The following is a 26345-nucleotide window of genomic DNA, read 5'->3' as shown; positions in this document are numbered from 1 at the left end:
AACGAGGAGGGAAACGGAATCTAAACTTGTCGAATATGTTTTTAGTATAAGGAACTTTCAGACACAAAAACGTATGCGAGTGGTGTGTTTGTGGTTAATGTGAGACAGATCAGCTGTTTCCGCATCAGTGACTCTTCACTGAATCAGACTGTAAGTGATATAAACCAGAAAGACTTCTCATGGGATCAGCAGTTACTGAGCGAATGAACGAATGAAAGTAGATGTTCATTCCTCCTCTGTTTGCCTTCTGACCAGTAGATGGCAGCAACGCAACTCACGCTGGATCCCATCCGCCTTAAAAACCCAGGAAGGGGATACTGATAATGTGGGTGGTAATGTTTTCGTGTGCCAAATGCCTGCATCTATCGGGATTTGTATTTGCCAAACCGTTTTTAGACTCCGTTTATCTTCAGGAAAAGCTTCAACCATAGATGCCAAATGCTGTGTGTGTCCTGAGAGAGGATGATTTTTCAACCTGAGTGTGAATATCTGCACAAGTGTGAATATTGTAAACAATGAGCGTTTTCATCTGGATCGCCGCTAGATAATCTGAGATTCATCAAAACCGCGACAATATTTAACGGGACCACATTAGGTTCAAGGTATGCTGTTTTTCCTATTGTTCTATAAGAATCTATAAATGAAATATAATACTACTGAGGAGCTCGTCTGTTTTAACCTATTTTTCTTCGCTAATGCGGTAATATTGTATGTTAATCTGTACTTTTACAGTATTATAAGTATATATAGTGGTATCTGTGTGCTATAACATCCTATTAAATTATAATTTGATCATTGGTTGGCTATAGATCCGTAAGGGCAAACTCAAGTCATCATATTGGTAGAAAGCGTGTTGCTCCTGCAAATATCTGTTAAATACACACTCTGATGAATACATCTTTTATTATCAGTCCATAAAGATGTCCAAAATTGAGCGTCTGAACGCGCGAGTGGAAAAGCTGCTGTGTAAAGCTGTGCAGGAGGTGTTGGAGGTGGTGAAGGAGACTGTGTCAGAGTGCCAGGAGAAGACTGCTAGAACACAGAGGGAGAACCAGAGTCTGAAGAGGAGGCTGCGGGAGCTCCAGGAGAAGTTCAAATTGGAAGGGCATGGTAAGACAACACAAAACTTGTGTCCAGAAATGTTGAGTCTGTTTGATAAATAATGTTGATTGTCTTTTGACGCAGAGCTGCGTCTCATGGATCAGAAGCAGAAAGACGAGCTGGAGGAGGACGTTGAACTCATCCCCTCTGATAAGGACATTGCAGTCACTTGTCCCTCACATTCATCTGAAGACCCTGACTCACCAGCCACCCCCTGTCTCTCCCCTAGAGCTACGACGGCACCACATTTAGGTGGTGATCACTTGAACAACCCAAGAACTCTTAAATCTGAGACTGATAGTGGACTGTCAGCCCCAGTGTCAAACCCTGTAGACCCTGTCCCTGGTACAAGCTCTGGAAAGGATCATAAAATGAAAGTAGAGCCTATGTCTGATGAAGACGACACCACTAATTATTTATATGATGATGCTGGCACGAGCTCTACATCCTCACACAGACAAGCCAATTTAGGACTCTACAGTAAGTCAGGGGTTGTCTTCAGTCTGGACCAAAATGGCTTAGAAGAGCCACTGTCTCAAAGATACAAGAGTGTTGGAGCAGAAAAACAACACACCACTCAAACAAACACTAAAGCGGAAGGTCCAGGTTCAAGAGCGTCGCAGAGAAACGTCCGAAAACACTACTGCTGCTCGCTCTGTGGTCGCACCTTCAGGCACGCAGGCGACTACAAGAAGCACAACAGGGTGCACACAGGGGAGAAGCCATACTGCTGCTCAGTGTGCGGGAAGCGCTTCAGTCAGTCGGGCTACCTGACCGTGCACCTGCGCTACCACACGGGAGAGAAGCCGTTCGGCTGCAGCCACTGTGGCAAAAGCTTTAGTCACTCAAGTAACATGAAGAAACACCAGCAAACTCATCTGTGAGGGCGGCTGTGTTTTGTACACATTGTTCAGCTGTGATGTATCCAGATGTTTCTACATATATCCTGTTCTTGAAGGAGGCTGGAAAGTGCTGGATTCTCAAAATCTCAAAGTTATCCCCTATGAGTATTTATGTGGAGGTCAGCTGAGCGTATTGCAATCATATTTAGAAAGTGATGTAGCTTCAAGAGTGTTACATGGAAAAGTAACTGTGCCTTTTATCAAAACAGGAAGCTTATTGTAGAGCACGTGTCATCTAATAATACCTGCCTGTCAAATGTTTAGAGATTTGTTGTGATATGGACATCCACATTCATTTCCATCAATCGAATAAATGTATTTAATACTTCTTTATGGTAAAGTATTCTTTATTGCCATCATGATTCCTTTACAATGATCCTACTTAACCTGAATCCCCCAAACCAGACATTACCAGACTTAAAAACCCAGCAAAGCATTGATTAAGTATTAATAGCCTGCTTGATAAAACTTCACAGTGTGAGTCAGTGCATTGAAAAGTACTAAACTAATCGTGCCAGTGTGATTTTAAAGTCGATCTGTCTCAGGACAGATCAGTTATCACTGATTAAATGAATTGCAGTCTGGTGAGAGATTGTGTAAATCCCGTCTTTAGAGAATAATGTGTACATCACAAATGATTGATATCTTACTCTGAGTACCTGACTGGACATATATATATATATATATATATATATATATATATATATATATATATATATATATATATAAACATCCCTTACAAATATTAGAGGTCCATCTTGGACAAAGTGGAAGCATTAGAAGACGTTGAATCCCTCTCAAGTTTGATATGAACTGGTGGCCACAGAGACCAAGTGAGTCTGCAATGCTGGAAAACCAGAAGTTCAACTCCCAAGACTTGACTGGCCTTTGAAGCTGCAACATTGAGGCAGGGGTGTGCAGAAGTATAGTTATAGCCTGTCAAAGTTTTGTATTTTTACTTTTTTTTTTTTTTTAAATAGTGCCTCCTTATGGCCCATCTGCGTAATATTTTTAAGTCACCACTGTCATCGTCATCTGCTTCTCCACTGAAAGCCCAGCATCCTTTGAGAATGTCGCCATTGCCCTGATGTGCCTATTCTCCTTGTGGGAGCAGAATCAGAGCACGGTCACCCAGCAGCAGGGAACAACCATGACAAAGCTGTTTTATCTTGAGTGTGCTTCAATCAACCATTGATGAGGCTGTGTGTGCCTCCCTCAGTCATCATCTGCCACTAAGAAACCCTGTGTACTCTTGTAAGTTAAGGTTGTGTTATGCTAAGGTGGCTTTATGTGTTTGTTATGGGAATATCGTGTATGCACTTTGGGAGGCTTACAAGTGAATTCTATAGAAGTATCCAGCTGTATGTAAATATGTAACTGACCACACCATGATATAGTCAAATGTTGACGATTATTTCTTTTAAAATGTTGTTATGCCTTGTATCTAGGATGGGTAATGTAATTAATAACACTGTTTTGATTACTTTTAATGGAGGTAGTAAAGAGCAAACTAAAATGGCCTAAGCTCTTCTGCTGTGTGAAATCCCAGTTTTGATCAGTTTGTTCTGGAGAATTGTATTGCCTGTATGATGAAAATAAATATTTAAATTTGACTTGATGTAACAAAATAATTTAGAGGGAGGTGAAGTTAAATGCTCGATGTCAGGTCATGTGAAATGATTAGAGCATCAGAATTAGACTCGGACTTTTATTTTGAAAACCAACTAACACCGGACGTGATTCAGGTTCTGTTTCTGGAGGTTGCGAGTTGTTATGCAGCATTATGATTTGTGCTTTGCAATATTATTTGTATCTTTAAAAAAAAATCTGTCAACTTAACAGGTTGAGTAATTAACAGTAAACGCCTAGCTAACACAGTAACCCACATGGCGAGTTTGTTGGAAGTTTGAAGGGAAAACAACAACGTACGGAGTTAGCTAATGTAGCTAACGTTAGCTATTGACGTTACAGTGTATCCGCTAACTTCAGCTTGCAGGTACAGCAGTTCTAAACACGCTTAGCTAGGCCACTGACACTAGTTTATCTGTGGTCATTAAACACGTGTTTGAAATATGTCTGCTTTGAAGTGAATATAAAATAAACAGTTCTGAACACGTTATGTTAAACATAACATTACCTTACCGTGGAAATGCTGACTAGAGTTAAAAACATTTCACTTAATTACACTGGTATGAGTGAAGGTGACTGTACCACTAAAATATTAAAACCAAACTATGTAAAAGACTTAAAAGCTCAGGCCACAAAGGGAATCAACGTACAAAGTTTCCTCTTATGTGTTACTTGTTACTTTTTTATATTGAATGTATCAATCAACTAAGATTACTTCTGCCTATGAATAACAGGTGTATCCATATTGCTCCCTTTGCAGAGGGTTATGCATAAGCTTTCCACAGTCATTCAAGTGACGTTTTATTTCAGGATGTCTAAACTTGAACGTTTGAATGCTCGTGTGGCCAAGCTGCTGACTGAAGCGCTGCAGGAGGTTCTGGAGGTGGTGAAGGAGACGGTGTCAGAGTACCAGGACAAAACTGCCAGAACACAGAGAGAGAACGAGAGTCTGAAGAGAAGACTGCAGGAGCTTCAGGACAGGATAACAAGCGAGAGTATAGGTGGGTAACAAGTGTAATTTGTCATTATAGATAATAATAATGTTACTATCCCATACTGGTTGAAGTTATTCATGAGTTACTTAGTAAGAGTATAACACTTTTTTCTTTTGGTGTGGATGTCACAGCTGGTCTACCTACAGGTAGTCCATTACCTGAAGAAAAAGAAGATATACCGAATCAAGAGCAGGATTTGGATCTCGCTTTATGGCAGAACTCAGAACTCCCTCTCACTGAGCAAAAACAGACAAATAGCCACAAACCTGACAATGACGTGAAGCAGGAATCTAAACAACTGGAGAGCTACAATAACGCTGAATCACAAGCTGAGTGCAGCTTTGTGCAAACAACAGAACATTGCCAAACACAACCAGAGGAGGTGACGCACATTACTGAGGAGGCAATGACAGTCCACACATCACACGGTGCAAACAGGGACATCAGGGCTGTCTCATCCAATAATACGTGCTCCTCCCCCTCCAGCACCTTGCTTGGGGTAAATCTGGCTGTTATCAAAAGAGAGCCAGAACCACCAGACTGCACAACATCAGAACCTTCATGTCTTCAAGAACAGTATAGTGGATGTGTGGATTTAAGCTGCAACTCTTCTCGTTACATCTCTGCTGAGACGCACAAGCCACAAGCCAGTGCTGAACATTGCGGACTTGTCTTTGTCCACTCAAATCATGCCTTACCTAGGAGGCATGGATCTGCAAAAACCAACAGGGCTACATTAGACGGGAGAAAAATCAGGATGGAGCACTTCAGGAGAGACGACTCACACTTGTGTGTTGTATGTGGAAAGACGTTCAGCAGGGTCGGGAACTTGCGAATCCACCAGCGCTGTCACACAGGAGAGAAGCCATATGGCTGCGTACAGTGCGGGAGGCGTTTTAGTCAGGCAGGAGACCTGAAAAAACACAAGAGGGTCCACACAGGGGAGAAACCGTACTACTGCAGCCAGTGCGGAAAGAGCTTCAGTCGGGGGGAGAATCTGAAAAGACACCAGAAGATCCACATCGGAGAGATTTTACAGTTACAGCAAGTGTGGAGGGAGTAACAGCAATGATTGTTATACTAGATTCACTGCAAATCAGTCCAATCAGCACACTTACTTTGTGGAGAATCTGTGAAGGATAGCTTTTTGTCTGTGACCTTAGTTTAAGAAATAGTAGCAGAGTATTTAAATTATAAGCTACGGAAAAAGAAATGGAAGGCTAGTCTCTTGTAGCGCATTGGGAGTTATTTGTTTTTCTGGTGTGTAGCCAGTTGGGTGCTACTTGTGCTGCTCTTTTTGTCCCTCGGATCATGATGAAACAGGGCTGTAGAAGGTAATCACTTAACCAAAGAGACTAAAGCTTTACAGATATGCTGTAACAGCTAGTATTGATTTTGGACAAAACCGATTTATATCCTGTCAGACTTTGGTCTAAAGAGCTGGTTTTAAACCCAGTATTGTGAAAGTGTGTTATACAGTGTAACACCTCTTTTGGTCATGTACAGAATGAGTTCTCTCATGTTAAATAAGTAAATGCTGCAGACAATGATTGAAGCTTTTAGAAATCTGAAAAGCATGATTGTCATTGAAATTGCCTGATTTCCCAGACTGGCTGAAGCTTGCTGTATGCTGGATGTATTTGTTGCAGATTTATTTCGTTTTTTAGGATTTAAAATAAAGAAAAGCAAGAATACAGAGTTTGTGCAGCATAAGCAATAAATTAATTTATTACTCCCACAAATGGCTCAGTGAGTGACGTTTCAAGCAAACTTTTATTCAGAAGACTCGTTGAAGTAGTCACAGGTGTGTTGTGTCATAGCTTAATTGATTAAAAAGTAATAACCGACAAACGTCACCTTACACCCCCCCCCCGTGGGTGTGTGTGATGTTTACCTCATGAGTTATTCGGGTTGAGTAATATTATAAGGCTAGAATCTGTAAGATATTATCACATGCTCCCACTTGACTTTACACACCAGATGTAAGAGATTATCACAGAATACACACCACTAACACACACACACACAGCCAAAAACTGCATGTCAACAGCATTTTGCTGAGACACTGGTTCACATGGTGGCATCAGAGAAACCACAGATCCTCGTATCAGATACTTTTCAAATACGACAGAATATACAGTGTATTTAGGTTGTTTTGCTGTACTTATTTATCCCCACCAGCTATAGCCAATTACATTGCGGATTAACATGTTAGGGGGCGTTGAGGCCACCCCCCACTGTGACTTTCGTCCACTGTGCGTGTACCCTGTCAAGTACCTATGAAGTATAGTGCACACAACAGGGTACGCATGGCAGCTTCATTTCCAGAGACCCATGAAAATTAGCTTTACACTAACTCTGGTACATCAAATGTCAACATTTACACATAATATTGTAGCTCATCCCTATAACAAATAATATAAAATAAATACATAAAATACTGGAATAATACTACCTGGATTACCCCAGGATTTTAGTATGTCAATTTGTGGTAATTTGATTAAACACAACTTTTTCTTTTTTTATTAGCACAAGGTCCTAAAACTAGATTTTAAAACATAACCCCTAAACGAGCCACATAATTACCTAAAAAATGAATGCAGGACCTGCATTAACTGTACTTTACTGGTGCAACTTTCCAAACAAATTTGTAATTAATCAAATTAACTAAACCAATTGATACAGGTGCTGACATATGTAGGTACTTCTGGGGGCCACAAGGGTATTGATCCACCTTGCTGTACAGGTAATGCAGACCTACATATATGTAACTGTTAATTAATGTTAATAAAAAGTTAATATCTAATGCAGATCACCTTGGACAGGGGGCTTATGGGCGAAGTCATTGGTGACCGAAGGCTTTTGCATGAGAAATAGATAATCATTTTTTAAAATGCTTTTCATATTAAAACAGCGCCAGTGAAACACTTCAGCCAACATGAATTAAGTTCCTTTACTGTTTAATGAGTTGAAGGTGTGTACATACAGAATAGCCAGTTGTTGACGTGGAGCCGCCTTCACCTTAGCTACCAGGAAGTGATTTGACACACACACACACACACACACAGGAGGAAGCTGAAACACGGTTACACACTTCAGAAAGGTGAGTAAACAAGAACCATGTGGATGTGAGAAATTGTCTGACCTCGCAATTTCTCAAGTGAAAGTCGACATGTTACAAATAGAAACCGAAATTGACCAGAGTGAGTTCTTGCTATCGTAGAGAGGCTCAGGCGGTGAGCACGCATGATGAGACGTTACCGCCTTAAAAACAGTTGGCGAGTTATTAATGGCGGTCAGTTTGGCTAGTCTCCAGCAAGTTATAGACGACATTAAACGGTGTAGTTGACTGTTGTAAAAGTATTCAATTCGGGATGTGAAGTTACACGGAAATGCGCTTAACACGAGTCTAACTGTTAATATTAGTTCTCCATTAACACAAACACACTCAATAATAAACGGGGAAGTGAGTTAAATTATTCTGGTTTTGTCCATGTTGCAGGTTCACTTCTGAGCAGCCTGTGATGTTGAAATGAAGTTTGATGAAAAAATTGTCACCTATTTTGAATCTTGCAACTCCCCAGTGGACAAAGAAGGCTACCTGTACAAGAAGGTAAGACACTTTGCACACAATATATATAATTAAAACAATATTAAAATTTAAGAGCAAGAGCAAATATTTTATTGTTGTCTTTCTAATAATTAACAAAAGCAAAATGTGTTTTTAAAACACAGGATAACCACTTTGCCTATAATATTTGATACAAAGTAGAGACACATAAAGTGCTTTGAATTTAAGATTAAAACGGTACAGCACTACAATTAAGCCTAAATAAAATCAATGTAATACAATGAAATAGATTGAATTGCTTGAGTTCTACTGGTGTCAGTCCATACAGCTTTCAAAATAATGTAATAATTTAGTTTTTAAGCATCAGTAATTTCATAAAACACTAACATTTAACCTCCCAGTAAGCTGCTTATTTCACCAAACCAGTTGTGTAAGAAATTGTGTAAATGAGCTATTTGTAACTGAGTCGTTAAACCACAGATGGCACAATTGTCACACAGGGTGAGATAAAGACTTCCTATCAGAAGCGCTGGTGCGTGCTGAAGGGGAACCTCCTCTTCTACAAGGACCGGCCGGCTGACAGGGACCTGACGGGAGTGATTGTTCTAGAGGGCTGCACCGTCCAGCTGTGCGAGTCCGAGGAACAGTTTGCCTTCTCGCTGGTGTGGAGCGAGCCGGGACTGCGAACATACAAATTTGCCGCCGAGGACCAGGCCAGCCAGGAGAGCTGGATCAAAGCCCTGCTGTCGGCCAACCACAACTACCTGGCCCTGCTCGTGATGGACCTGGAGAAGAAGTACAGAGGTGAGAGACAGAGAGGCTGAGTGTCTTCTTCTTTTTTTGAATTTGTGGGTGAAAGAGAGCTGCCTTTGTTCTGGAGAGCAGCTGTGTGAGGCATTGCATCACTGTGTACAGCTATCAGACACCATGTACACTGTGGTACATCGTATAATATCATAACATCTGTCTGTCAGTATGGGCAGACATTATGAACACTAAGTCAAGTTTGTCATGATCTACATTTATAGACTTCATCAATGAGGGGTTATTTCAACTCCGTAGTAGTTTCTGAAGGTGTAGTTTGTGGTTTTGTTGCATTTGATTGCAGTACTTTGTAAAGTATCCACCTATCTTGATACTGTCTGTCCTCCAGCTCAACCTTACTTTTAGGTTTAGAAAGAGACATTTTGGAGTCAAGAGTGTTGTTAGTCATAGCTGAAGTGTTTATGTTGACATTAACAGCTAGCAAACGGCAGTTAGGCCAATTTTTATCCTCTCATTTTGCAATGCTAGAAATTAAAATGGGGGGGGGGGTTGTTATGAAAGATCTGGCACCTGGGCGGGTAGTTTGAGACCCCTGTTTAAGAGTGTTTAAGACTGATTTACAATTTAACATTCCATAGAAAATGTGTATCAATGTGTAACAAACCCATCTGTGAAAAGAGAGCAGTGTAATGTAAGCAGCTTTACTCTCTCTGGTAACGTATCTTCAGCTTTTTGGTTATTTATGTGTTTCTCTGCTCGTCTGTCCTCAGATGCATTAGGTGAGTTCTCCGGTGAACCAGCCAACACGTTCATCATGCCAAATTTCAACACCGCAGAGGCGGGGTATCCTGCAGCCTGTTTGAGCACACAAACGTCACCGCTCTCTCCGTATCCAGCACCAGGTGTCGGAGCAGGACCCGGTCTGAGCTCCAATCTGATGCTTCAGGCTCCGACCATTTCATCCAAATCAGCCAGTAAAAGGTCACCCAAACTCTGGCCCAAGAGGAGTGCAAATGTGGTGCCCATCAACACTCCTGCTCTGCCTTTATTGGAGTGGTCCGGGGTCTGTTTAGGCACCAAGGAGGAATTCAGTAAATTGCATGAAGAGTTTGGAAAAGAGGTGAAAGAACTGATTGCTGATTGGTCAAAGAGGGGTCGAGGTGATGAAGTTGCTCCGGAAGAAAACTTAATAGATTTTGGATAATAAATGTTTAACTGTCTACACCTTAATTTCAATAACTGTACATTGCAAAACTATTATGTAAATAGGAATTACATTAAGATATATTTGTATATTTTGTTGTTCAAGAGCACACTGTTTCTTTTTATACTTAATATGCCATAGAGTCAATAAATGATCTATGATCTCCTGCTTTGCTGATCTTTGCTCCTTGTTACAGTCAAGCTATTTCTTCATGTGAAGTTTTGAAAGCAGGTCCACCATAACACCAACTGCAAATGTGGCCTCTATATAATTTTTTTAATAGACAATTTTATAGTTCTATAAAAAAGAAAATGTAATCAAAGGGATAAAACCTGACAAGTTTTATGTACCATGAAATGAAAATAAAAAGAAAATAATAATAATAAAGTAGTTAGCTGAAATTAAATGGGTTAATACTGGTGCCTTCATTTAGAATTGCCAACAAAGACCTGTGTCATACGTGTCCAGTTATACTGTGCAGTTACCAGAAATTGATGCACACCTGCCAGCCAATCAGAATGGAGAATCTTCTGGCCATGGTCATAAATGTTTTAGTGCTGATTTGTTTACAATCTTGACTTGAATATATACATTGTGTGCTTTTTTATATAGGTTTATGCACCTTTTTTTCATCTACTTGTACGTACATAATAGTTTTATGTTTATAGTCTACCTATCTTTGTTCACTTTTGTTGTCCTTGTTTTTAGCTGAATGTCTATTTCTATCTTCTTGTGTTTAAGTACATTGAGAGCAACTTAAAACCAGAGTCAAATTTCTTGTATGTGTACAGATACTAGGCCAATAAAGCTGATTCTAATTCTGATTTTTCATTTAGTGAAAGGAGCTAAAGTTCTCTCATATGTTGATGATCACTTAATTGTCCAATTTGTCTATATACCAGTGAATTAAAGGTCTGAACCACTTTTACTTTAAAGCAGGCCAATGACTGCGTGCATAAAAAAAGGACTGGCAGTTGTATGGGGGCAAAGCAGGCCAAGAAGGGTGAAGTCTGTCGAATTTTAGAAGAGTCAAAATGGCTGAGAAAGAGAATGGGGGGGGGGGGGTTTGGGCAAAGCTATTTCAGTCTCAACAGCTGTCTTGTTTTTATGGTCTTTGACAGAGCTTGGTCTCTGTCTCCTTCTGTCTCTCTTTTCACCTTCAAGCCCATACTTGAAGTGGCTGCTCGCGACGTTCTTCATATAGGATTTAACTTTTCCAATTTTAAAAAATCAGTGGCTGCATCTTGGAGCAGATAAAAATCAACACCCAGAATATTAAAGACAAGTCACAGACATATTGGTCCCTGTGGAAAAATGTGGTCATATTTTGCCATGTGAAATCCTAGGCCTATAAATGAGCTAAAGTATCAGTTCACGCTGGTGCTGTATCCCAATACATACCTTAGCTGTACATTGACGTGATTGATGGCAGCCTATGGAGCACATATATGGTGTTTAGTGGGTGGGCCACTGTCCTCCTATTCTAAAGCAACTATACTGGGATCCTCCAGGAGCAACCCAAATTAGTGCGTCCATGGTGGGAAAGCTGCTCATTTAGTCTGATTATCATTTGCTGTTTTCCATCACAGATGTGGCTTATTACCACAGAAGCAGATATTAACAGGTCCTCCTATTACACAGAGAGATTAAGCATTTTAAAACAAGCTACTAGTGCACAAAACAATGAAACAACATGAAAAAGAAGCCAATAGGCTGCCATTTGATGTTTGAATGTACTGTATCTGAATGACTTTCTTGGGTCTGACTTTGTTTCTGTGTTTTCATTTAGTTTGATCCTTTTCAAAACACAATTTGAAAGTTAGACATACAATAGTTAAAGAATTTCCTACTACCCATATCAGTATTAAAGGACTGTTTACATTTCTCATTGATGAAGGTCACTGTTTCAACGGGCCTAGTAGTCGTGTGCCATTACTGGAGCTGGACCAACGTCCATCAGCCAACTGATTTCAAGTTTCATGACTGTTTATAAACCCTGCTGGCCACCACTGATCTGGTAGTGGGCACTAACCTCAGACCAAACTTATCATTTAGACAGGTGATGACTTAAAGATATGCTTCCTGCGAATACATGTTGGCAGCTTGAGGCTGTTAATTACTGTTAATCCAATACGTGTGTGTGTATCAAGGGAGTAAAGCCTGTCATGATGCACTGGGCTTTGTTCTCTCATGGTGGATAAAAAAGAAATAGCCAGGCTCTCAGTATGTCAAGAAGAAGAAGAAGAAGAAGAAGGGTACTGGGACAGTTCAGTAGTCCGACAGCATTCCCTGTCTATCTGTCAGTTTGGCCATATTAGTCCACAGATGACACTAAAGTCGGGCTTGTGTGTTGGCATTGAATTCACCTCATTCCAAGACTCCTGGGGCCTATTTTGGAGCATCAGTAAGCCGATCTGTCCCGCCACCTCCTCGCTCCTCCCTCTTTCTCTTACTTTCCCTCGGCTCTGTTTTCCTGCCAAACCTGATGGTGTGGCTAAAGTTAGCCCCCCGTGGGCTAGTATATAAGGCCCCAAGGGTCCAACATTTACATGTCAGTCACATCGGCTTTGGCTTAGGCTTCTCTTCTTGACCAACACCAACCCCACAAACTTGAGAGATGGTGAGTGTGGCCATGTTCCTTGGGAGAAAAGGGTCTAGGGATGTAGGATCTTCTCTACGCTAAACTGATGAGATGAAAGCATCACTGAAACATTTGCTCTCTGGATTACCGACAAGTCTCTTGAGCCGAGCATCCCAAACTGCGGATTTGGACCCAGTCTTAACTTTTATCTGCTGGCTTGAGCTTAAGTTTGGCTAAGATCTCAAACCTTAACCATGATGAAATACTGAAATACAAAAAATGTTTTGGGATGACTGACTTATAGTCCCCAAAGGAATTACGTGGCACTTTACACCCTAAATTGATAGATTCAAAATGGACAGACGTCTTTTGCAGGAAAAAAAACTCTCTCTTCACAAAAGCTTTGCGATGAAAATATGCAATTTGTTTGGCAATTTGGCAAAAGCCACCAGATACAGTGATTTAATTAGACTTTTTGGAGCTTATCTTAACCACAATACAGATATAGAAGATACTGAAATGAGCAATTTCACTTCTTTTGTTTTTGACTTCACATCCTTGACAGTCTTCCTATTTTCCTCTTAGAGTTAGCCAGCATCTCTTAGTGAATTCTGTTTGGTTGCTGTTTTTAATGTTTAAAGTGCATTTTACCTTCCATCATTTCACAGGCACCCAAGAAGGCCAAGAGGAGGCAGCAGCAGGGTGAGGGTGGATCCTCCAATGTGTTCTCCATGTTTGAGCAGAGCCAGATCCAGGAGTACAAGGAGGTAAAGTTTTCTTCATCACATCTTCAACTTCACTTCAAAGCTGAATTTGTCTAGCTATATAGATTGAGGTCTTCATGCATCATTTGACCTTGGAGGTAACGCGAGGAAGCTTTGCGCAAGATACAGGCATGATCGGTTTGGCTGCGTGACAGCAAAAATGTCCTCATCAGCACGGCAGGACAGTCAATCAAGAGTTTTCCGATGACAGCAGCTACCTCTCCCCTTTGGTAGCTCAGTAATCCTCCTCAGACTCAAAACACTCGCTCTGTGACCTCACTGGAATGCCGCCCAACAGCTGGTGGACAGTGACATTAGTCAAAGCAGGAAAGAGAGGCTCAAGGTAGAAAGAACTAGAAAAGATTTGAGGTGAAATGTTGTTTATTATAAGGATGTCTTTCTGGGGCCTTTCCTCAGTATACAGGTATAAAGAAAAAGAGAATACAATGGCGACGGCACCTTCAAAAGGTGAAAGAACATTGGGGACAGGGTCACAAGATTTAGTCACAAGGCAAAAAAAGGGGGGGGGGGGGGGGGCAGCTGTAATCAATACCTTCTCCTTAAATGTCGCAAGGGGCTTGTCTCACATTCCGAGACCATTTTAACACCTTAGAAAGACAAGTGGCCGACCAGCTGCCAAGTCCCAAAACGGTTGCAATGCCATCTTTGGTTTCATCGGGTGCTACGCGCCGCTATGTGGAAAGAGAGGTGGAGAACAGCTCCACATTTACACGTTTATGTTGGCAGACGATCTCACGCAAATAATTATCATAAGCAAGTCTCATGACAAGGACTTCAAGATCTCAGTTTTCACTGTTTTAATTAGACGTAATTTTGTTTATAGTTTGAGGGCTTATGTGTGTCATCTGAGGAGGTGGTGAACCTTTGGTGTAGCAACAAATACATTTTTTTATTCACTGTCTAACCTCTCCTCTCTCACCTTATTGTCCCTGGCAGGCTTTCACAATCATTGACCAGAACAGAGATGGCATCATCAGCAAGGACGACCTCAGGGACGTGCTGGCCACCATGGGCCAACTGAATGTGAAGAATGAGGAGCTGGAGGCCATGGTGAAGGAGGCCAGTGGCCCCATCAACTTCACTGTCTTCCTGACCATGTTCGGCGAGAAGCTGAAGGGTGCGTTGACACATACACTCACAGCCTCCCTCGCTTGTCGCTTTGTCTTATTTCATAGATTTGTACTTATCTTCTCATTTCCCTACAAGAATTCACATTACATGCTTAATATAATTCAGGATTCTTTATTTAAGTCGTGTTTTTTTTTATCCTTTTTAATTGAGACTAATTGGCTGCTTTTACTCTTAGGTGCTGATCCCGAGGACGTTATCGTGAGCGCTTTCAAGGTCCTGGACCCCGAGGGCACTGGCGCCATCAAGAAGGAATTGTAAGGGCTTTTACCTTTAACAGTCTGAGCTCTTTGTGGCACAATCTTGAATCAAGATAGACCATCTGATACTCATTTTTCTCCATTTTCCCTCTCTAGCCTTGAGGAGCTCCTGACCACCCAGTGCGACAGGTTCACCGCTGAGGAGGTGAGCTGATTGGTCTTTGTCTCTCTCTCGTATTCACACACACTGTCATTAGTTGTTCAGGGTTATAAAGCCATTTCTTTAATCCTTCCTCTGCAGATGACCAACCTGTGGGCTGCTTTCCCCCCTGATGTGGCTGGCAATGTGGACTACAAGAACATCTGCTACGTCATCACACACGGAGAGGAGAAGGAGGAGTAAATCTCCCTCTCTCAAGATCTCGACCTCAATTAAAACCCATACTCGCCGCACCATCTACTCACTCCCCCTTCTCCAACGCCGTGGCTTCCTTGCACACGTTCGCGCCCCGGCCCACTCTTTCCACTTGCCAGCTCACTACGAAAAAGACTTGTCTCCTTTAATCGAGATACTCAGTGAGAGGACTGAAGGCCGTGGGGGTGTTTGTGTGTGAGTACCAACAGGGGAACATGGGATTATTTTCAATAAAAATAATCTTGTGGCACTGAAACCCTCTCTCCATCTCTGTCCCTGCCTCTTGTTCCTCCTCCTTTTCCTCCCATCACTCATTCTGTCCTTCTGTGTTGAGGCCAACAGTGCATGCATCATACCTACATACAATATGCATATACAGTCCAGTGTATACAGCGGTCTGTCAAAAATGTCTCTTGGGTGCTGTGGTGCAAGCACAGTCACTTGCTTGAAACAAGTAAGCAGCCTGACCTGACGTGGTCTGTTAGTCTCAGCCTGACACAGAGTGTTTTATGGATTTGTCCCTTTGTTTATATTGGGGAGGAGTGCACAGGAAAAGAGTGGGAGTACTGTACTATAATAGTTTGCCTACCCCTCTCTTTTTCTTCCTCTCTGATACACAGGCACAAAAGGAAAAGTAGCAGTGAAAAATAGGAAAGCATGATTTTTTTCTTGAAATCTTGTAAATAGAGAAAGAAATGGTGAAAGGTGGTGAGTGGGAGGCGGGGATGAAAAAAGCAAAAGTGAAACGTCTTTGTTTTTGACTCTTCTTACTCCCTCTCACCGCTGTTTCTCTCCTGTTCTTGTGACTGTCTGTAACAAAGAAGAAAGTACAAATAAAATCCACTATCTTTCGTATGACACTGTGTCTGTTGGTTTAAGTGGGGGCGTGGGATGGTAGCACTGCTGGTTGACCATGGACAGCCCTGTAGAGCACTGACTGCACACTGACTGCAATATGCATATGGTGACGCATCATCAAGGTCAAAACTACTGAACTTCTGAGTCTATTCATAGTCCCAAAGTCTAAAATATATCAAACATGTCATGCTGAATGGCAGTAAAAAATAAAATGAACTAATTTCACCATGCAGTATCAACCCACAACTCTCAATATGCAAGACAGAGGGACAAAATAATGGAAACACCTAACAATACAAGAATAACACCTGGTAAAGAGAAGGACTACACTCAGTACAGTCCTCCTGGGAAATCCATTTCTGAACCACTATGCGACAACATGCATATCAAATTCTTACTATGAATGCTATAGAAACTAATACAAATGTTTGATAATGTTTGATCTGATTTCAAAATGAAGGTTTTATGTACAGGTTATCTTGTAATATGCAATGTATCAAGCGCAACACTGCAGTTAACAGCCTTCATATTTGATTTACACTCATATTAAGTTATGGTTTATGGACTGTAGTTTTTCCAGTGTTTGGCAAAGAGCCGGTCTGTGAATTGAAGGTTTGCTAGATTATATTCTGCAGGCACAACAGCTTCTGTTAAGGTAAACTTGAGCAAGGCACCTTATATAGTTTTACCCTTTAGCTTTCATAGTGCCTCTCACTGGGAGAGAATACAAGGTGGTTGCACTGGCCAGGTGTGAAAGTAAACGTTTTGTATAGAACACCAAAATGGCCAATGCTTGCAGCATGGCTCTAGGGGTGGCAATTACAACCATACAATATGCCCAGAAATTAGAACCTATTCAATAAATACATTTTATGTTTCATTGACCAGTTGTTGTTAAGCAATAATCTGCTGCCTTTAAACAATATAGAAAATAATGTATGTCTCTGTATATTTGTTTGACATCGGTCAGTAGTCACCACTTAATTTGCCTAAAAGGCTACTTCATTTACCATTTGCAAAACACTGACGTTGACAGGCTGTGGAAAGTGTCTGGTGATGAATGAGCGTGATGAGTTATAAAGCTGAGAAGACTTGCATATTCATAGCAAGAGACATTTTCCACAACAGGGAAGACAATGTCAATGTTACACTGTATTAGTCGAGTCTAAGACCAGTGAGGGAGGCATGTAAAAATAACTCCTTTTGCTTGACTAAATATACACATTTGATGTGGCGTCATGGTTTTCATGGGGTTTTAGTCCTCCTAGATATTAAGTCTTATCTTATAGGCTATTATTGTTTTTATTTATTATTATTGTTACTACCAGTTCCTCATGTTTATTAAAAGCCTATAATGTAATAAACGTACATGTATTATCATGTACTATATCGAGCTACTATAAAATCTATACGTTTATGCGCAATGTAAAAAAAACCCATCAGTGAATCACGTGACCTAGTGACGTCGCTACCCAAAACAGGAAGTAAAACTCACTGCAACAAAATGTCTTGCCTTCAAAACAAAAGCTATCAATATGTCGCATACGGAGGCTAACAAAATACGAATTATTTCTCGAAGCCAAGTGGAAAACTCAGACTAAACATAGATGATACTATAGCTGTAACTCGGTTTTTAACCTCTCAAAACAAATTATTCCACAAACGTCCACCAGCGAGTATTTTATTTTAGGAATGGCGGCCGGAAACAATGTGTGAGTGTGAAACTTGACCCTGATCAGAGGGCAGGGGAACAGTTACACATTGATACAGTACTGTAACTAAAACATTTCAGGCCCGGTTTGCCTCTTCAAACCAGGAATGGCTGTCTGGTAATGTGGACCGTCGGCTGTGGAAGCCATCGATGCCGCTGTCGTCCCGCCGTGCCTTTGTGAGTTCTGACGGGCCGAGACCCACCACCATGGCCTCAGCATTACCCCGCTGCACATCTGTCAGACTCCCCGCTGTGGCCACCGTCTTCTTGGTCCTGATGTCTGTGACCACTGTACGGTCCTCTCAAGGCGACAAGGAGCCGGTTTACCGAGACTGTGTGAAGCAGTGTGTCCGGACCAACTGCACCGGAGCTCGGCTACGGGGCTTTCAGTCTGCCCAGCCGCAGTACATGGCGCTGACAGGTGAGTTGTTGTTGTTGTTGCTGTTGGTAGGTAAATTAAGCTAACTTAGCTGGCTAGCAGTCTGTAGCTAGATTTCTCAACAGTACATATGAAGCTAAATTTGTCCCTTGACTGTCTTTGCTCACAGTTAACATTCACTGTGTGTTTACTCATGGTGACTGACGCTGCTTTGTATGTCACGGCAGCAATGTGACTTTTAACGCAGTATTTCTTCTCATCTTTGACGTTTCATGAAACGTGACACTGTTTCATTAACTGAAACAGCCTTGAAAGTTGAAAGCCAGTTTTTCTGGCTGGGCAAGGTGTCACAAAGGGCCTATTGTAACTCCACCCTCGGCCCATCATTAACAATTGTATGGTGGGTCTGTGTAAGGCACACCACCTAATCACAAATTTAAACATTTTGAAAAGAGAAAGCAATTGAAACCATGTAATCCTCCCAGAAAAGAGAAACACAGAAGAAGTGCCTCCTTCTCTCCTGCTGCACATACAGACCGCACATTTTAGGGCTGCCACCAACCATTGTTTTTATTATTGATTCATCTGCCAATACAATTCTCAATTAATGGACTAATTGTTTGGTCTATAAACAGTTTTCTTCAAATGTCTTGTTTTGTTCGACCAACAACGGTATTAAAAAATATTAAATTTAGAGTTTAGAGTTGTTGCCAACTAATTTTGTGTCATTCAACTTATCGATTATTTGACTAATTGTTTCAGCTTTATATAGTTAATCAAAACATTTTCCAGATGCATTTAATTGTTTTAATATTTGTACCTACTGTCTGTAAGACAAACTCTGAACTTGACCCTCTGACCTGTGTTGGTACCTGTTTATCTCCTTCTTCCTGTGTTCCAGGTTGGACATGTCGTGATGACTGTCGCTATCAATGCATGTGGACCACCGTGGGGCTTTACCAGGCCGAGGGGTACAGGATCCCACAGTTCCATGGCAAGGTTGGTGCTTCTTACAGAGGCCAGTGTATCACACCGAGCTTCGTCACAAAATCTTACTTGAAGTTATTCTGAGAGGACGCTGGGTTCTGTCCTCCAAAATAGCTTCATAATCTGTTCACTCAACTCAGTAGATTGTATTAGGTCAAGTGCTCCAGTACTGAAATTATGACATTATGAGTAATACATTTGATTTCTTGTAGTGGCCGTTTGCACGCTTCCTGTGTTTTGAGGAGCCAGCTTCTGCCCTGGCCTCTCTGCTTAATGGCCTGGCTTGCCTTCTCATGCTGCTGCGCTATCGGAGCACAGTGCCACGCCAGAGCCCCATGTACCACACCATCAACGCCTTCTCTCTGGTGAGATGGAGAAAATGAGAGAACTTCACACAAATAAACACACCAGTGCTTCTGTATCTTTACACTAGTGTCATGACAGAATTTACAGAGCGTATTTAACAAGAGCATGTGTGTGTGTTTTTTTTTAGGTATCTCTTAATGCCTGGTTGTGGTCTACAGTGTTTCACACCCGGGACACTTATCTCACTGAGGTAAAGGTTAATGACTGGCTAGATACATTGTGTTTTCAAGTTCAACCAGCAGAAACAGCGCAGCATGAGCATCCTTTTGGGGTTTTGTTTCTCTCTACCTGAGCCGTTGGGAGTCAGTATGCAGACCAGTGAACCAAAACAAAGAGCTGAGCATTAAAGACAGCCAGATGATTCAGAGTTCATTAAAAATAACACCATTTGATGCAGCTTTATGGTACGCCAACCGAGTGGAGAACCGCTAAAATATCTTTCCAACTGCCAGACCACTTGGTGAGATGAGGGTTTTTCTGTTCTACTGGCTAATGAGCTTAGCTAATCAGTAACATCCTAATGCCATTACTGACAAGCCTTCCAGCTGTGAGCAGAATATTTCCTGTAACATACAACAGCAACAAGTCTGTTTCTCTTGATCTTGATTTCTCTAAATGTGTTTGTGTCTGTGTGTCTTTCAGAAAATGGACTATTTCTGTGCCACAGCAGTCATTCTTTACTCAATCTACCTATGCTGTGTCAGGTAAGCTCTAAAACAGGTATTCCCCTGTGACCTACAAGTGTTTTCATTTGTCTCATGATAGAAGATGGAAATATGGTCGCAGGAGAACTGAAATCACATTCAACCCTATTAACTAATGACCCTGGTGAACATTTCGGTCTAATATTTCCTGAACAAAGTTTTGATATTTATGATAGGAATTAGTGAATATTTACTTCAACAGAAGTCACTCTTATGTTATGGTTAATGTAAAAATGTATGTTAAGCCATTGTTTCTCTCCCCTCTTGGTCAGAACATTGGGTCTGAGGCGACCTGGGGTGTCCAGCATGGTGGGAGTCCTGCTCATCTTGGCCTTTACCTCGCATGTATCCTACTTGACCTTTGTCAGTTTCGACTACGGCTACAACATGGCTGCTAACGCCACCATCGGTACAGCAAATGCTCAAAAGTCACATTAAAGCTCATGTTTGGTTGGTCATAAAAGCTTATTCTTAATAGTTGTGTTATTTTGAGTACTTTTCTATTGCTGCATTATTAGTATCTGTGTTGCAATGATTGCTTTTGGGTTTTTTTTATTTTTTACTTACCAGAACTTTCCCATTACTAATTTTCTGATTTTATTCAGTCTGCAGTTTGAACAACTTGCAGAATATCATTTCCTTGGTCAAGTTCACCACAAAATGTCTGACAACTGATGTACTGTTGTCTTGAGATGACTCTTATCTGGTGTCTTGTTTCTGATCTTATCTTTTTCATGGTTTTGGTCTTTACAGGCATGGTGAACCTCCTGTGGTGGCTGTGTTGGTGCTGGCAGAACCGGCGGACCCTGCCATACTGGTGGAAGTGCGGCCTGGTGGTGCTGCTGCTTCATGGTCTGGCCCTGCTGGAGCTGCTGGACTTCCCCCCAATGCTCTGGATCCTGGATGCTCATGCTGTGTGGCACCTCAGCACCATACCCGTGCACTTCCTTTTCTACAGGTTCGTCCACTCGCCTGCTCTGCCGTCGTTTCATAGCTTAACTGAAGAGAGGCATTTCAGGCATTAAAATTAATATTAATAGAGAGAAATACCCAATCAATGATCCATACGTCATTCTCCCTCCAGTTTCCTGATAGACGACAGCCTCTACCTACTAAACACAGAGAAGATGGGAGTCAAAGTCGAGTAGGAGGAGCTCATCACCTCTTCACCACGCCTGCACCCTCGCACCTCTCCAATCAGGGCAGCCGGACACCTGAACACGGAAGTAGCTCAGCCTCCCAGATGACATGCATGACACCAATATGACTTCCATCAAAGTAGACTTTGTTTACATTCTTCTTGTTTTAATTATGTATTTATTTGGGGGGGGGGGTCACTTCTATCTTGTTTAGAATTGTCATGATTGATGCTTGCTCTTTTGCCTTGTGCTCACATGTGCTCTACGGTTCTTTTTTGCCATTTGTCATAACTGCAAAACAGGATGAAGGGAAAAAGATTTGTATTCTACAACAGCAGACCCAGTTTTTGACCTCCAATTGGGATGCATATCCTGTTTCTTTTGACTCTCAGGTGCTTCTGAAACTGATCCCCTGAGCCCATGATTTGACTCCCTCTCACCGTTCTCTTGGAAGTCCAACTCGTGTAGCTCTGCACAAACGGCAGTTTGCTATGGCTGGCAATAGATGGCACCAAATCCCTTGCCAGGCCGTCGTAACCCACTCTGTTTGGTACAGCATGTGTCAGGGTCCATCTGTGCCAAAAGTGGACTGGCAGACACAGAGAGGTGCCCCTTGTGAATGGGAGGGGGTCTGCCAGCGGATTGTTCTAGAGAGAGGGGGAAGGGGGTTTATGTTTGGAGGCCATTCTAGCTGACTGAGTTTTTTTTTCTTTTCTCACCATCACACCTTTATTTTTGTGCCTGTGTTGTTTCCACTGCTGCTTTTGTTTCTTCCACTCTTAGTTATGATTTCAGATTGTCATTTTCATCAGCTGCCTTAGTTGTTTTAATTCTGTTGTCGTCGACCTATTTGTGCTTTATTCAGTTTTATTTTGAATCCTTTGTGTTTTGAATTTGGGTGGGGTATGCCTGATGATCATAAAATGGAAATATTTATTCACCTGGATTGCCTTTTAGTGTGAGGAAAAGGAGAACATGATTGAGGTAGGAAAAATAAGCTGCAACAGGAAGCTGCAGTCAATGCTGCTTTTTTTTTTTTTTTACATCAAGAGTTTAAATAAATTAAATAAATTCTGGGGTTAGGTGTGTGTGAATAAGCGTTTAGGTGTTTGTTTGACGCCCATTATTTGGATTTGGTTGCATTTCTTGCTGTAATATTCCCCAGAATGGCACATACACACAACCAGCTGCTTCACAGATAACTGCCCCATCATGTAAAATACTCCCTCCATGTCTGCCTTACACACTGTGTCATAACCTGCTTGTCAATGAGCATGTTTCTTTTTTTTTCAATCAAATCTTTTCTTGGCACCAAAACCCTTGAATTCATACCATGTATGTCTTCATCCCTCAGAGTTTCCCTTCCATATGTGCACTTTACAGGTGTGTGTGTGTACATTTACATGCATTTCTGTTTGAAATTCTGCCCACGCCTTTTGTATTTCTGTGTGAAAATGTGAACAATGACCAGGAGGTGTGTACACGTTGCCTTGACTCGACATTGTGTTGTTTTTGCCATCATAAACTGAATCACTGTGTGTGTGTGAGAGGGAGCTAGATTGTGCTCTATCCTTTTGTAAAACGACTGATGTGTGTGAGAGAGAGAGAGACTGTGTGTGTGTGTGTGTGTGTGTGTGTGTGTGTGTGTGTGTGTTTATATACACACACATACATATATATATATATGTAGGAGGTTTGCTGCGTGAATATGTGTGAGACGATGGGTAAATTTAGCTTTGCTGACAGCCTGTGATGGGGGTAGGGGAAGAGAGAGGACGAAAGACATGGAGAGTGTCATAGGGGTGGCAAAAAGATTCCTGAAATCATGGCAGAGACATTGGTTTTATGTGATAAGACACATTATACAGTGCATATTCTAGTTGTTATTGGCCAAACTAGTTTATAAACTCAGATGTTTATTAACCACTGATATCCATGAAATGGTGTCTGGGACGCATTTATGACGAATATACATCTAAAAAGCTAAAAAGAGCTGTATGTTTGAACAAAATCTAATTTCAATTTATCACAAAATCATAGCCAATTCAAAACTGAAAGTACTTTGTCTACTGAGAACTTGCTAAATCATTTCACTGGTATCTGTTTTAATACGTTTAGGATTACCTGTGGAATTGGCATAAAAACAAACTCCAGTTTTTGCTCTGTAAATCATTTCATTGTCCACTTCCTTCTTCCTTAACAATAACCACATCCCTCCTCTTCACTCACTCACTCATCTTCTGCCCCCTGCCTGCTGCCCTGTGCACCATCACCTCTCCTACTGAGTGCACTTTCCTCCACCTCACATCTAATATTTGACCAAAAAAATCTGAAAGAAATGGAACAAATAAAAGTGTTCTTTGTTAATAAGGAACGGGGCTCGCTTGTATCTTTTTTTTTACCCTGTAAATGTGATTCTCTTCTTCAGTGTATTGTGTTCGTGGTCCTCCAAATACGCATTAAAAGAGTAATAATGTACTGTACATACATACCAATGACTAAAGACAGGCTAAATTTGTTTGCATGGATAAGCGTGCCTTTGAGGATGACCTCCATCTAGGAGAGTCAACGCGACCCTGTGTAGTTCTTTGCATTTATAGCATTTATTTTGTAATGTATTCTATTGTCTATTGAATTGCACTGCTCATTTAAATGAAGTGGTGGAAGAAGTATTCAGATCCTTTACTCAAGTAAAAGTATCACTACAACAATGTAAAAATACTCCATTACAATTAAATGTCCTTTGTATATATATATATATATATATATATACCCTTGTGCATTGAGTGCATATACACAAGGTGCAATAACGATGCATTGTTTCCCTCTGAAATGTAGTGGAGTAGAAGTGTAAAAAAGGAAATTCTCAAGTAAAGCACAAGGAACCACAAATTTGCCCTGAAGCACAGTACTTGAGTAAATTTACTTAGTTACATTCAACCACTGCATAACAGTGTATTTCTTTGTCATTTTTCAGCCCTGATAATGTATTTTTACCATGAAATGTATGAGAAATGTGTGCTCACAGCAAACTAAATTCAAGGTGCTAAGAGAAGGTAATGCCTCCGGGACACACAAAGTAAGTGACATGTATAGTCTGTGATTCTCCCCTCTTCCACTGCAGCCTGAGGGTCCTGCTGACCTTGTACCATTTGTTCCAGTATTATATGCACAGATTGTCATAATGTCTCAAATATCACGTCAGATTCCTCTAGGCTTGGTTTGTTATGCCTGTTGATCCAAGTAAACAAGTAAAACTGTGACATGATATTGAGACTTGAAGGAACTATATCTTTTGCAGTCTGTGTAGTAGTCGTCCTTGAACTCTCTCACTTGAACACAGTATCTCTCACCCACTTGCTGGCCTCCTCCTTTTCCACCCTATGCAGACCCCAACAAATATTAATGCTTTATGAGTCAGACAATTATAGCCAAGTTTCTGGTACAGGCTTTGTCATGTCATAAGTGTAACTGGCTATTAGGCCAGACTTGATGCTTGAGAACTCCTCATAAAACTTGGTTTTATTCATTTTGCAGAAGTTAACAGCTGAGAAAATCTTTCAACCAGAGTGCTAAATTGGCTCAGTCCCTCGGAGGCCTCAGTAGCACTCTGCTGCACCAAATGACTTATTCTGTGGGAACCAAACATTTAAGCAGGACCAGGACCACTAAGCCATGTGAAAAGTCTGGGACGTGTGTTCTGCGTGGCTCAGAGAGTAGCTTTTTGTTGTTTCCTGATAGCTCTGTGCAGTAGGTTGGACTCTGACCCTTGCTGCCGTGGGTGGGGAGAGTGGATAGATTGGCATGAATAGAGTTTATTCTTCCTCCCTCAACTCCTGATTTGTGACCGTGAAGTGAAGGGCATGAGAAATATGAAGATGCTCTAAGCCGGTATAATGCAAATCATTTCCCTCTTATAAATTCAGTGGCACACAAAAATCCATCTGTAAAGAAAGTTTAGTTGGAATATTCACAATTATGCTTGAGGTTGAAAGCATAAACAGCATAACATGTAATAGTAATACATACAGGGGGCCTCATGTGTGAGGGGGGAAATGAGGGAGGTGAGTGAATGAGTGTTTAATGGATTATTGTAAAACATGTTTGACCTGGATGCTCTGAAGCATTCTTCTGTTAATAAATGATAAAGTTTGATTAGATATACATATACATCATTGTAGATAATCCATTTTTGTTTAGCCATTGTCCTGTTAGAAATAATAGATGTTAATATGTTTACTGTTGAACAGTATAGTAGTATATTTACTCAAGTACTGTCCAGTACTTAAATACAATTTTGTGGTATTTTATGCTTTACTTGAGCAACTTCAATTTTCTGCTACTTCTTCTTCACTACATTTTGGACTTTTTTGGACTCCACCACACACATTTGACAGTTATAGGCACAACTTTTATAGCCTGTACCAAACACGCCATCATCTTACATATTGAGGATGAAACTCCCAAACTGTACATAAAGTCGTTCAAATTTGCTAATAAAACACTGTGAAAGGAGACATCGGGCATCATGAATACTTTTAATTTAAAAAGGGGCACTCCAAGTTGGGCTTATTTTTTTATTAAAGTAAATATACTGCCTGGTAGCTTGCCAATTTCTAAGTCTTATCTTTACCCATAATAACACATCATAATTAATTTGTTCATTATATTTTGTATTATCAATCTGAATCTGCAAAGTATCTAAGGCTATTGAAAAAGGGCTGTGGAGTAAAAAGTACAATGTCGCCCTCTGAATTATAGTGGAGTAGAAGTATTAAGTAGTAGAAAATGGAAATACTCAAGTAAAGTACAAGTACCTCAAAATTGTAGATCAGTGCAGTACTTGAATAAATGTATTTAGTTACTTTACACAGCCTTAAAGTGTCAAACTCTGCACAGTGAAGCTCAAACCACCAAGTGAAAGA

General features: G+C 41.0%; 4 protein-coding genes across 4 annotated transcripts; all 4 read left to right on the top strand.

The window, feature by feature from the left end:
• The first annotated feature begins 3973 nt into the window (after positions 1-3973).
• Positions 3974-6350, top strand: LOC139303311 (zinc finger protein 24-like). The gene is made up of 3 exons (XM_070927080.1): positions 3974-3999; positions 4443-4633; positions 4759-6350. Exons 2-3 carry the CDS (start codon positions 4444-4446, stop codon positions 5688-5690), a joined length of 1122 nt encoding a protein of 373 aa, XP_070783181.1. The 5' UTR covers positions 3974-3999; position 4443; the 3' UTR covers positions 5691-6350.
• A 1344-nt stretch (positions 6351-7694) lies between these two features.
• On the top strand, positions 7695-10464 carry LOC139303573 (sesquipedalian-1-like). Its single transcript, XM_070927425.1, has 4 exons — positions 7695-7730; positions 8130-8240; positions 8699-9002; positions 9734-10464. The coding sequence occupies exons 2-4, from the start codon at positions 8160-8162 to the stop codon at positions 10165-10167; spliced, it is 819 nt and encodes a 272-aa protein (XP_070783526.1). The 5' UTR covers positions 7695-7730; positions 8130-8159; the 3' UTR covers positions 10168-10464.
• A 2237-nt stretch (positions 10465-12701) lies between these two features.
• Positions 12702-16134, top strand: mylpfb (myosin light chain, phosphorylatable, fast skeletal muscle b). Its single transcript, XM_070926551.1, has 6 exons — positions 12702-12787; positions 13417-13515; positions 14470-14650; positions 14840-14918; positions 15018-15066; positions 15163-16134. The coding sequence occupies exons 1-6, from the start codon at positions 12785-12787 to the stop codon at positions 15262-15264; spliced, it is 513 nt and encodes a 170-aa protein (XP_070782652.1). The 5' UTR covers positions 12702-12784; the 3' UTR covers positions 15265-16134.
• A 1861-nt stretch (positions 16135-17995) lies between these two features.
• Positions 17996-21526, top strand: pgap3 (post-GPI attachment to proteins phospholipase 3). Its single transcript, XM_070927527.1, has 8 exons — positions 17996-18266; positions 19126-19223; positions 19424-19576; positions 19705-19767; positions 20220-20281; positions 20554-20690; positions 21035-21239; positions 21366-21526. Exons 1-8 carry the CDS (start codon positions 17996-17998, stop codon positions 21427-21429), a joined length of 1053 nt encoding a protein of 350 aa, XP_070783628.1. The 3' UTR covers positions 21430-21526.
• The last annotated feature ends 4819 nt before the right edge of the window (positions 21527-26345 follow it).

This window comes from Enoplosus armatus, chromosome 20 (assembly GCF_043641665.1).
Source record: "Enoplosus armatus isolate fEnoArm2 chromosome 20, fEnoArm2.hap1, whole genome shotgun sequence".
Classification (NCBI taxonomy): Eukaryota; Metazoa; Chordata; class Actinopteri; order Centrarchiformes; family Enoplosidae; genus Enoplosus; species Enoplosus armatus.
The sequence above is the reverse complement of the archived record's forward strand: the minus strand, read 5'-3'. Positions and strand labels throughout refer to the sequence as shown.

Excerpts from the sequence above, each read along its gene's own strand:
- LOC139303311 (XM_070927080.1), top strand. The coding sequence starts at position 4,444 with ATGTCTAAACTTGAACGTTTGAATGCTCGTGTGGCCAAGCTGCTGACT. Across the intron at positions 4,634-4,758 it reads GATAACAAGCGAGAGTATAG|CTGGTCTACCTACAGGTAGT; the intron begins GTGGGTAACAAG and ends TGGATGTCACAG.
- LOC139303573 (XM_070927425.1), top strand. The coding sequence starts at position 8,160 with ATGAAGTTTGATGAAAAAATTGTCACCTATTTTGAATCTTGCAACTCC. Across the intron at positions 8,241-8,698 it reads AAGGCTACCTGTACAAGAAG|GGTGAGATAAAGACTTCCTA; the intron begins GTAAGACACTTT and ends ATTGTCACACAG. Across the intron at positions 9,003-9,733 it reads CCTGGAGAAGAAGTACAGAG|ATGCATTAGGTGAGTTCTCC; the intron begins GTGAGAGACAGA and ends GTCTGTCCTCAG.
- mylpfb (XM_070926551.1), top strand. Across the intron at positions 13,516-14,469 it reads AGATCCAGGAGTACAAGGAG|GCTTTCACAATCATTGACCA; the intron begins GTAAAGTTTTCT and ends TGTCCCTGGCAG. Across the intron at positions 14,651-14,839 it reads GTTCGGCGAGAAGCTGAAGG|GTGCTGATCCCGAGGACGTT; the intron begins GTGCGTTGACAC and ends TTTTACTCTTAG.
- pgap3 (XM_070927527.1), top strand. The coding sequence starts at position 17,996 with ATGCCGCTGTCGTCCCGCCGTGCCTTTGTGAGTTCTGACGGGCCGAGA. Across the intron at positions 19,577-19,704 it reads CCATCAACGCCTTCTCTCTG|GTATCTCTTAATGCCTGGTT; the intron begins GTGAGATGGAGA and ends GTTTTTTTTTAG. Across the intron at positions 19,768-20,219 it reads GGGACACTTATCTCACTGAG|AAAATGGACTATTTCTGTGC; the intron begins GTAAAGGTTAAT and ends TGTGTCTTTCAG.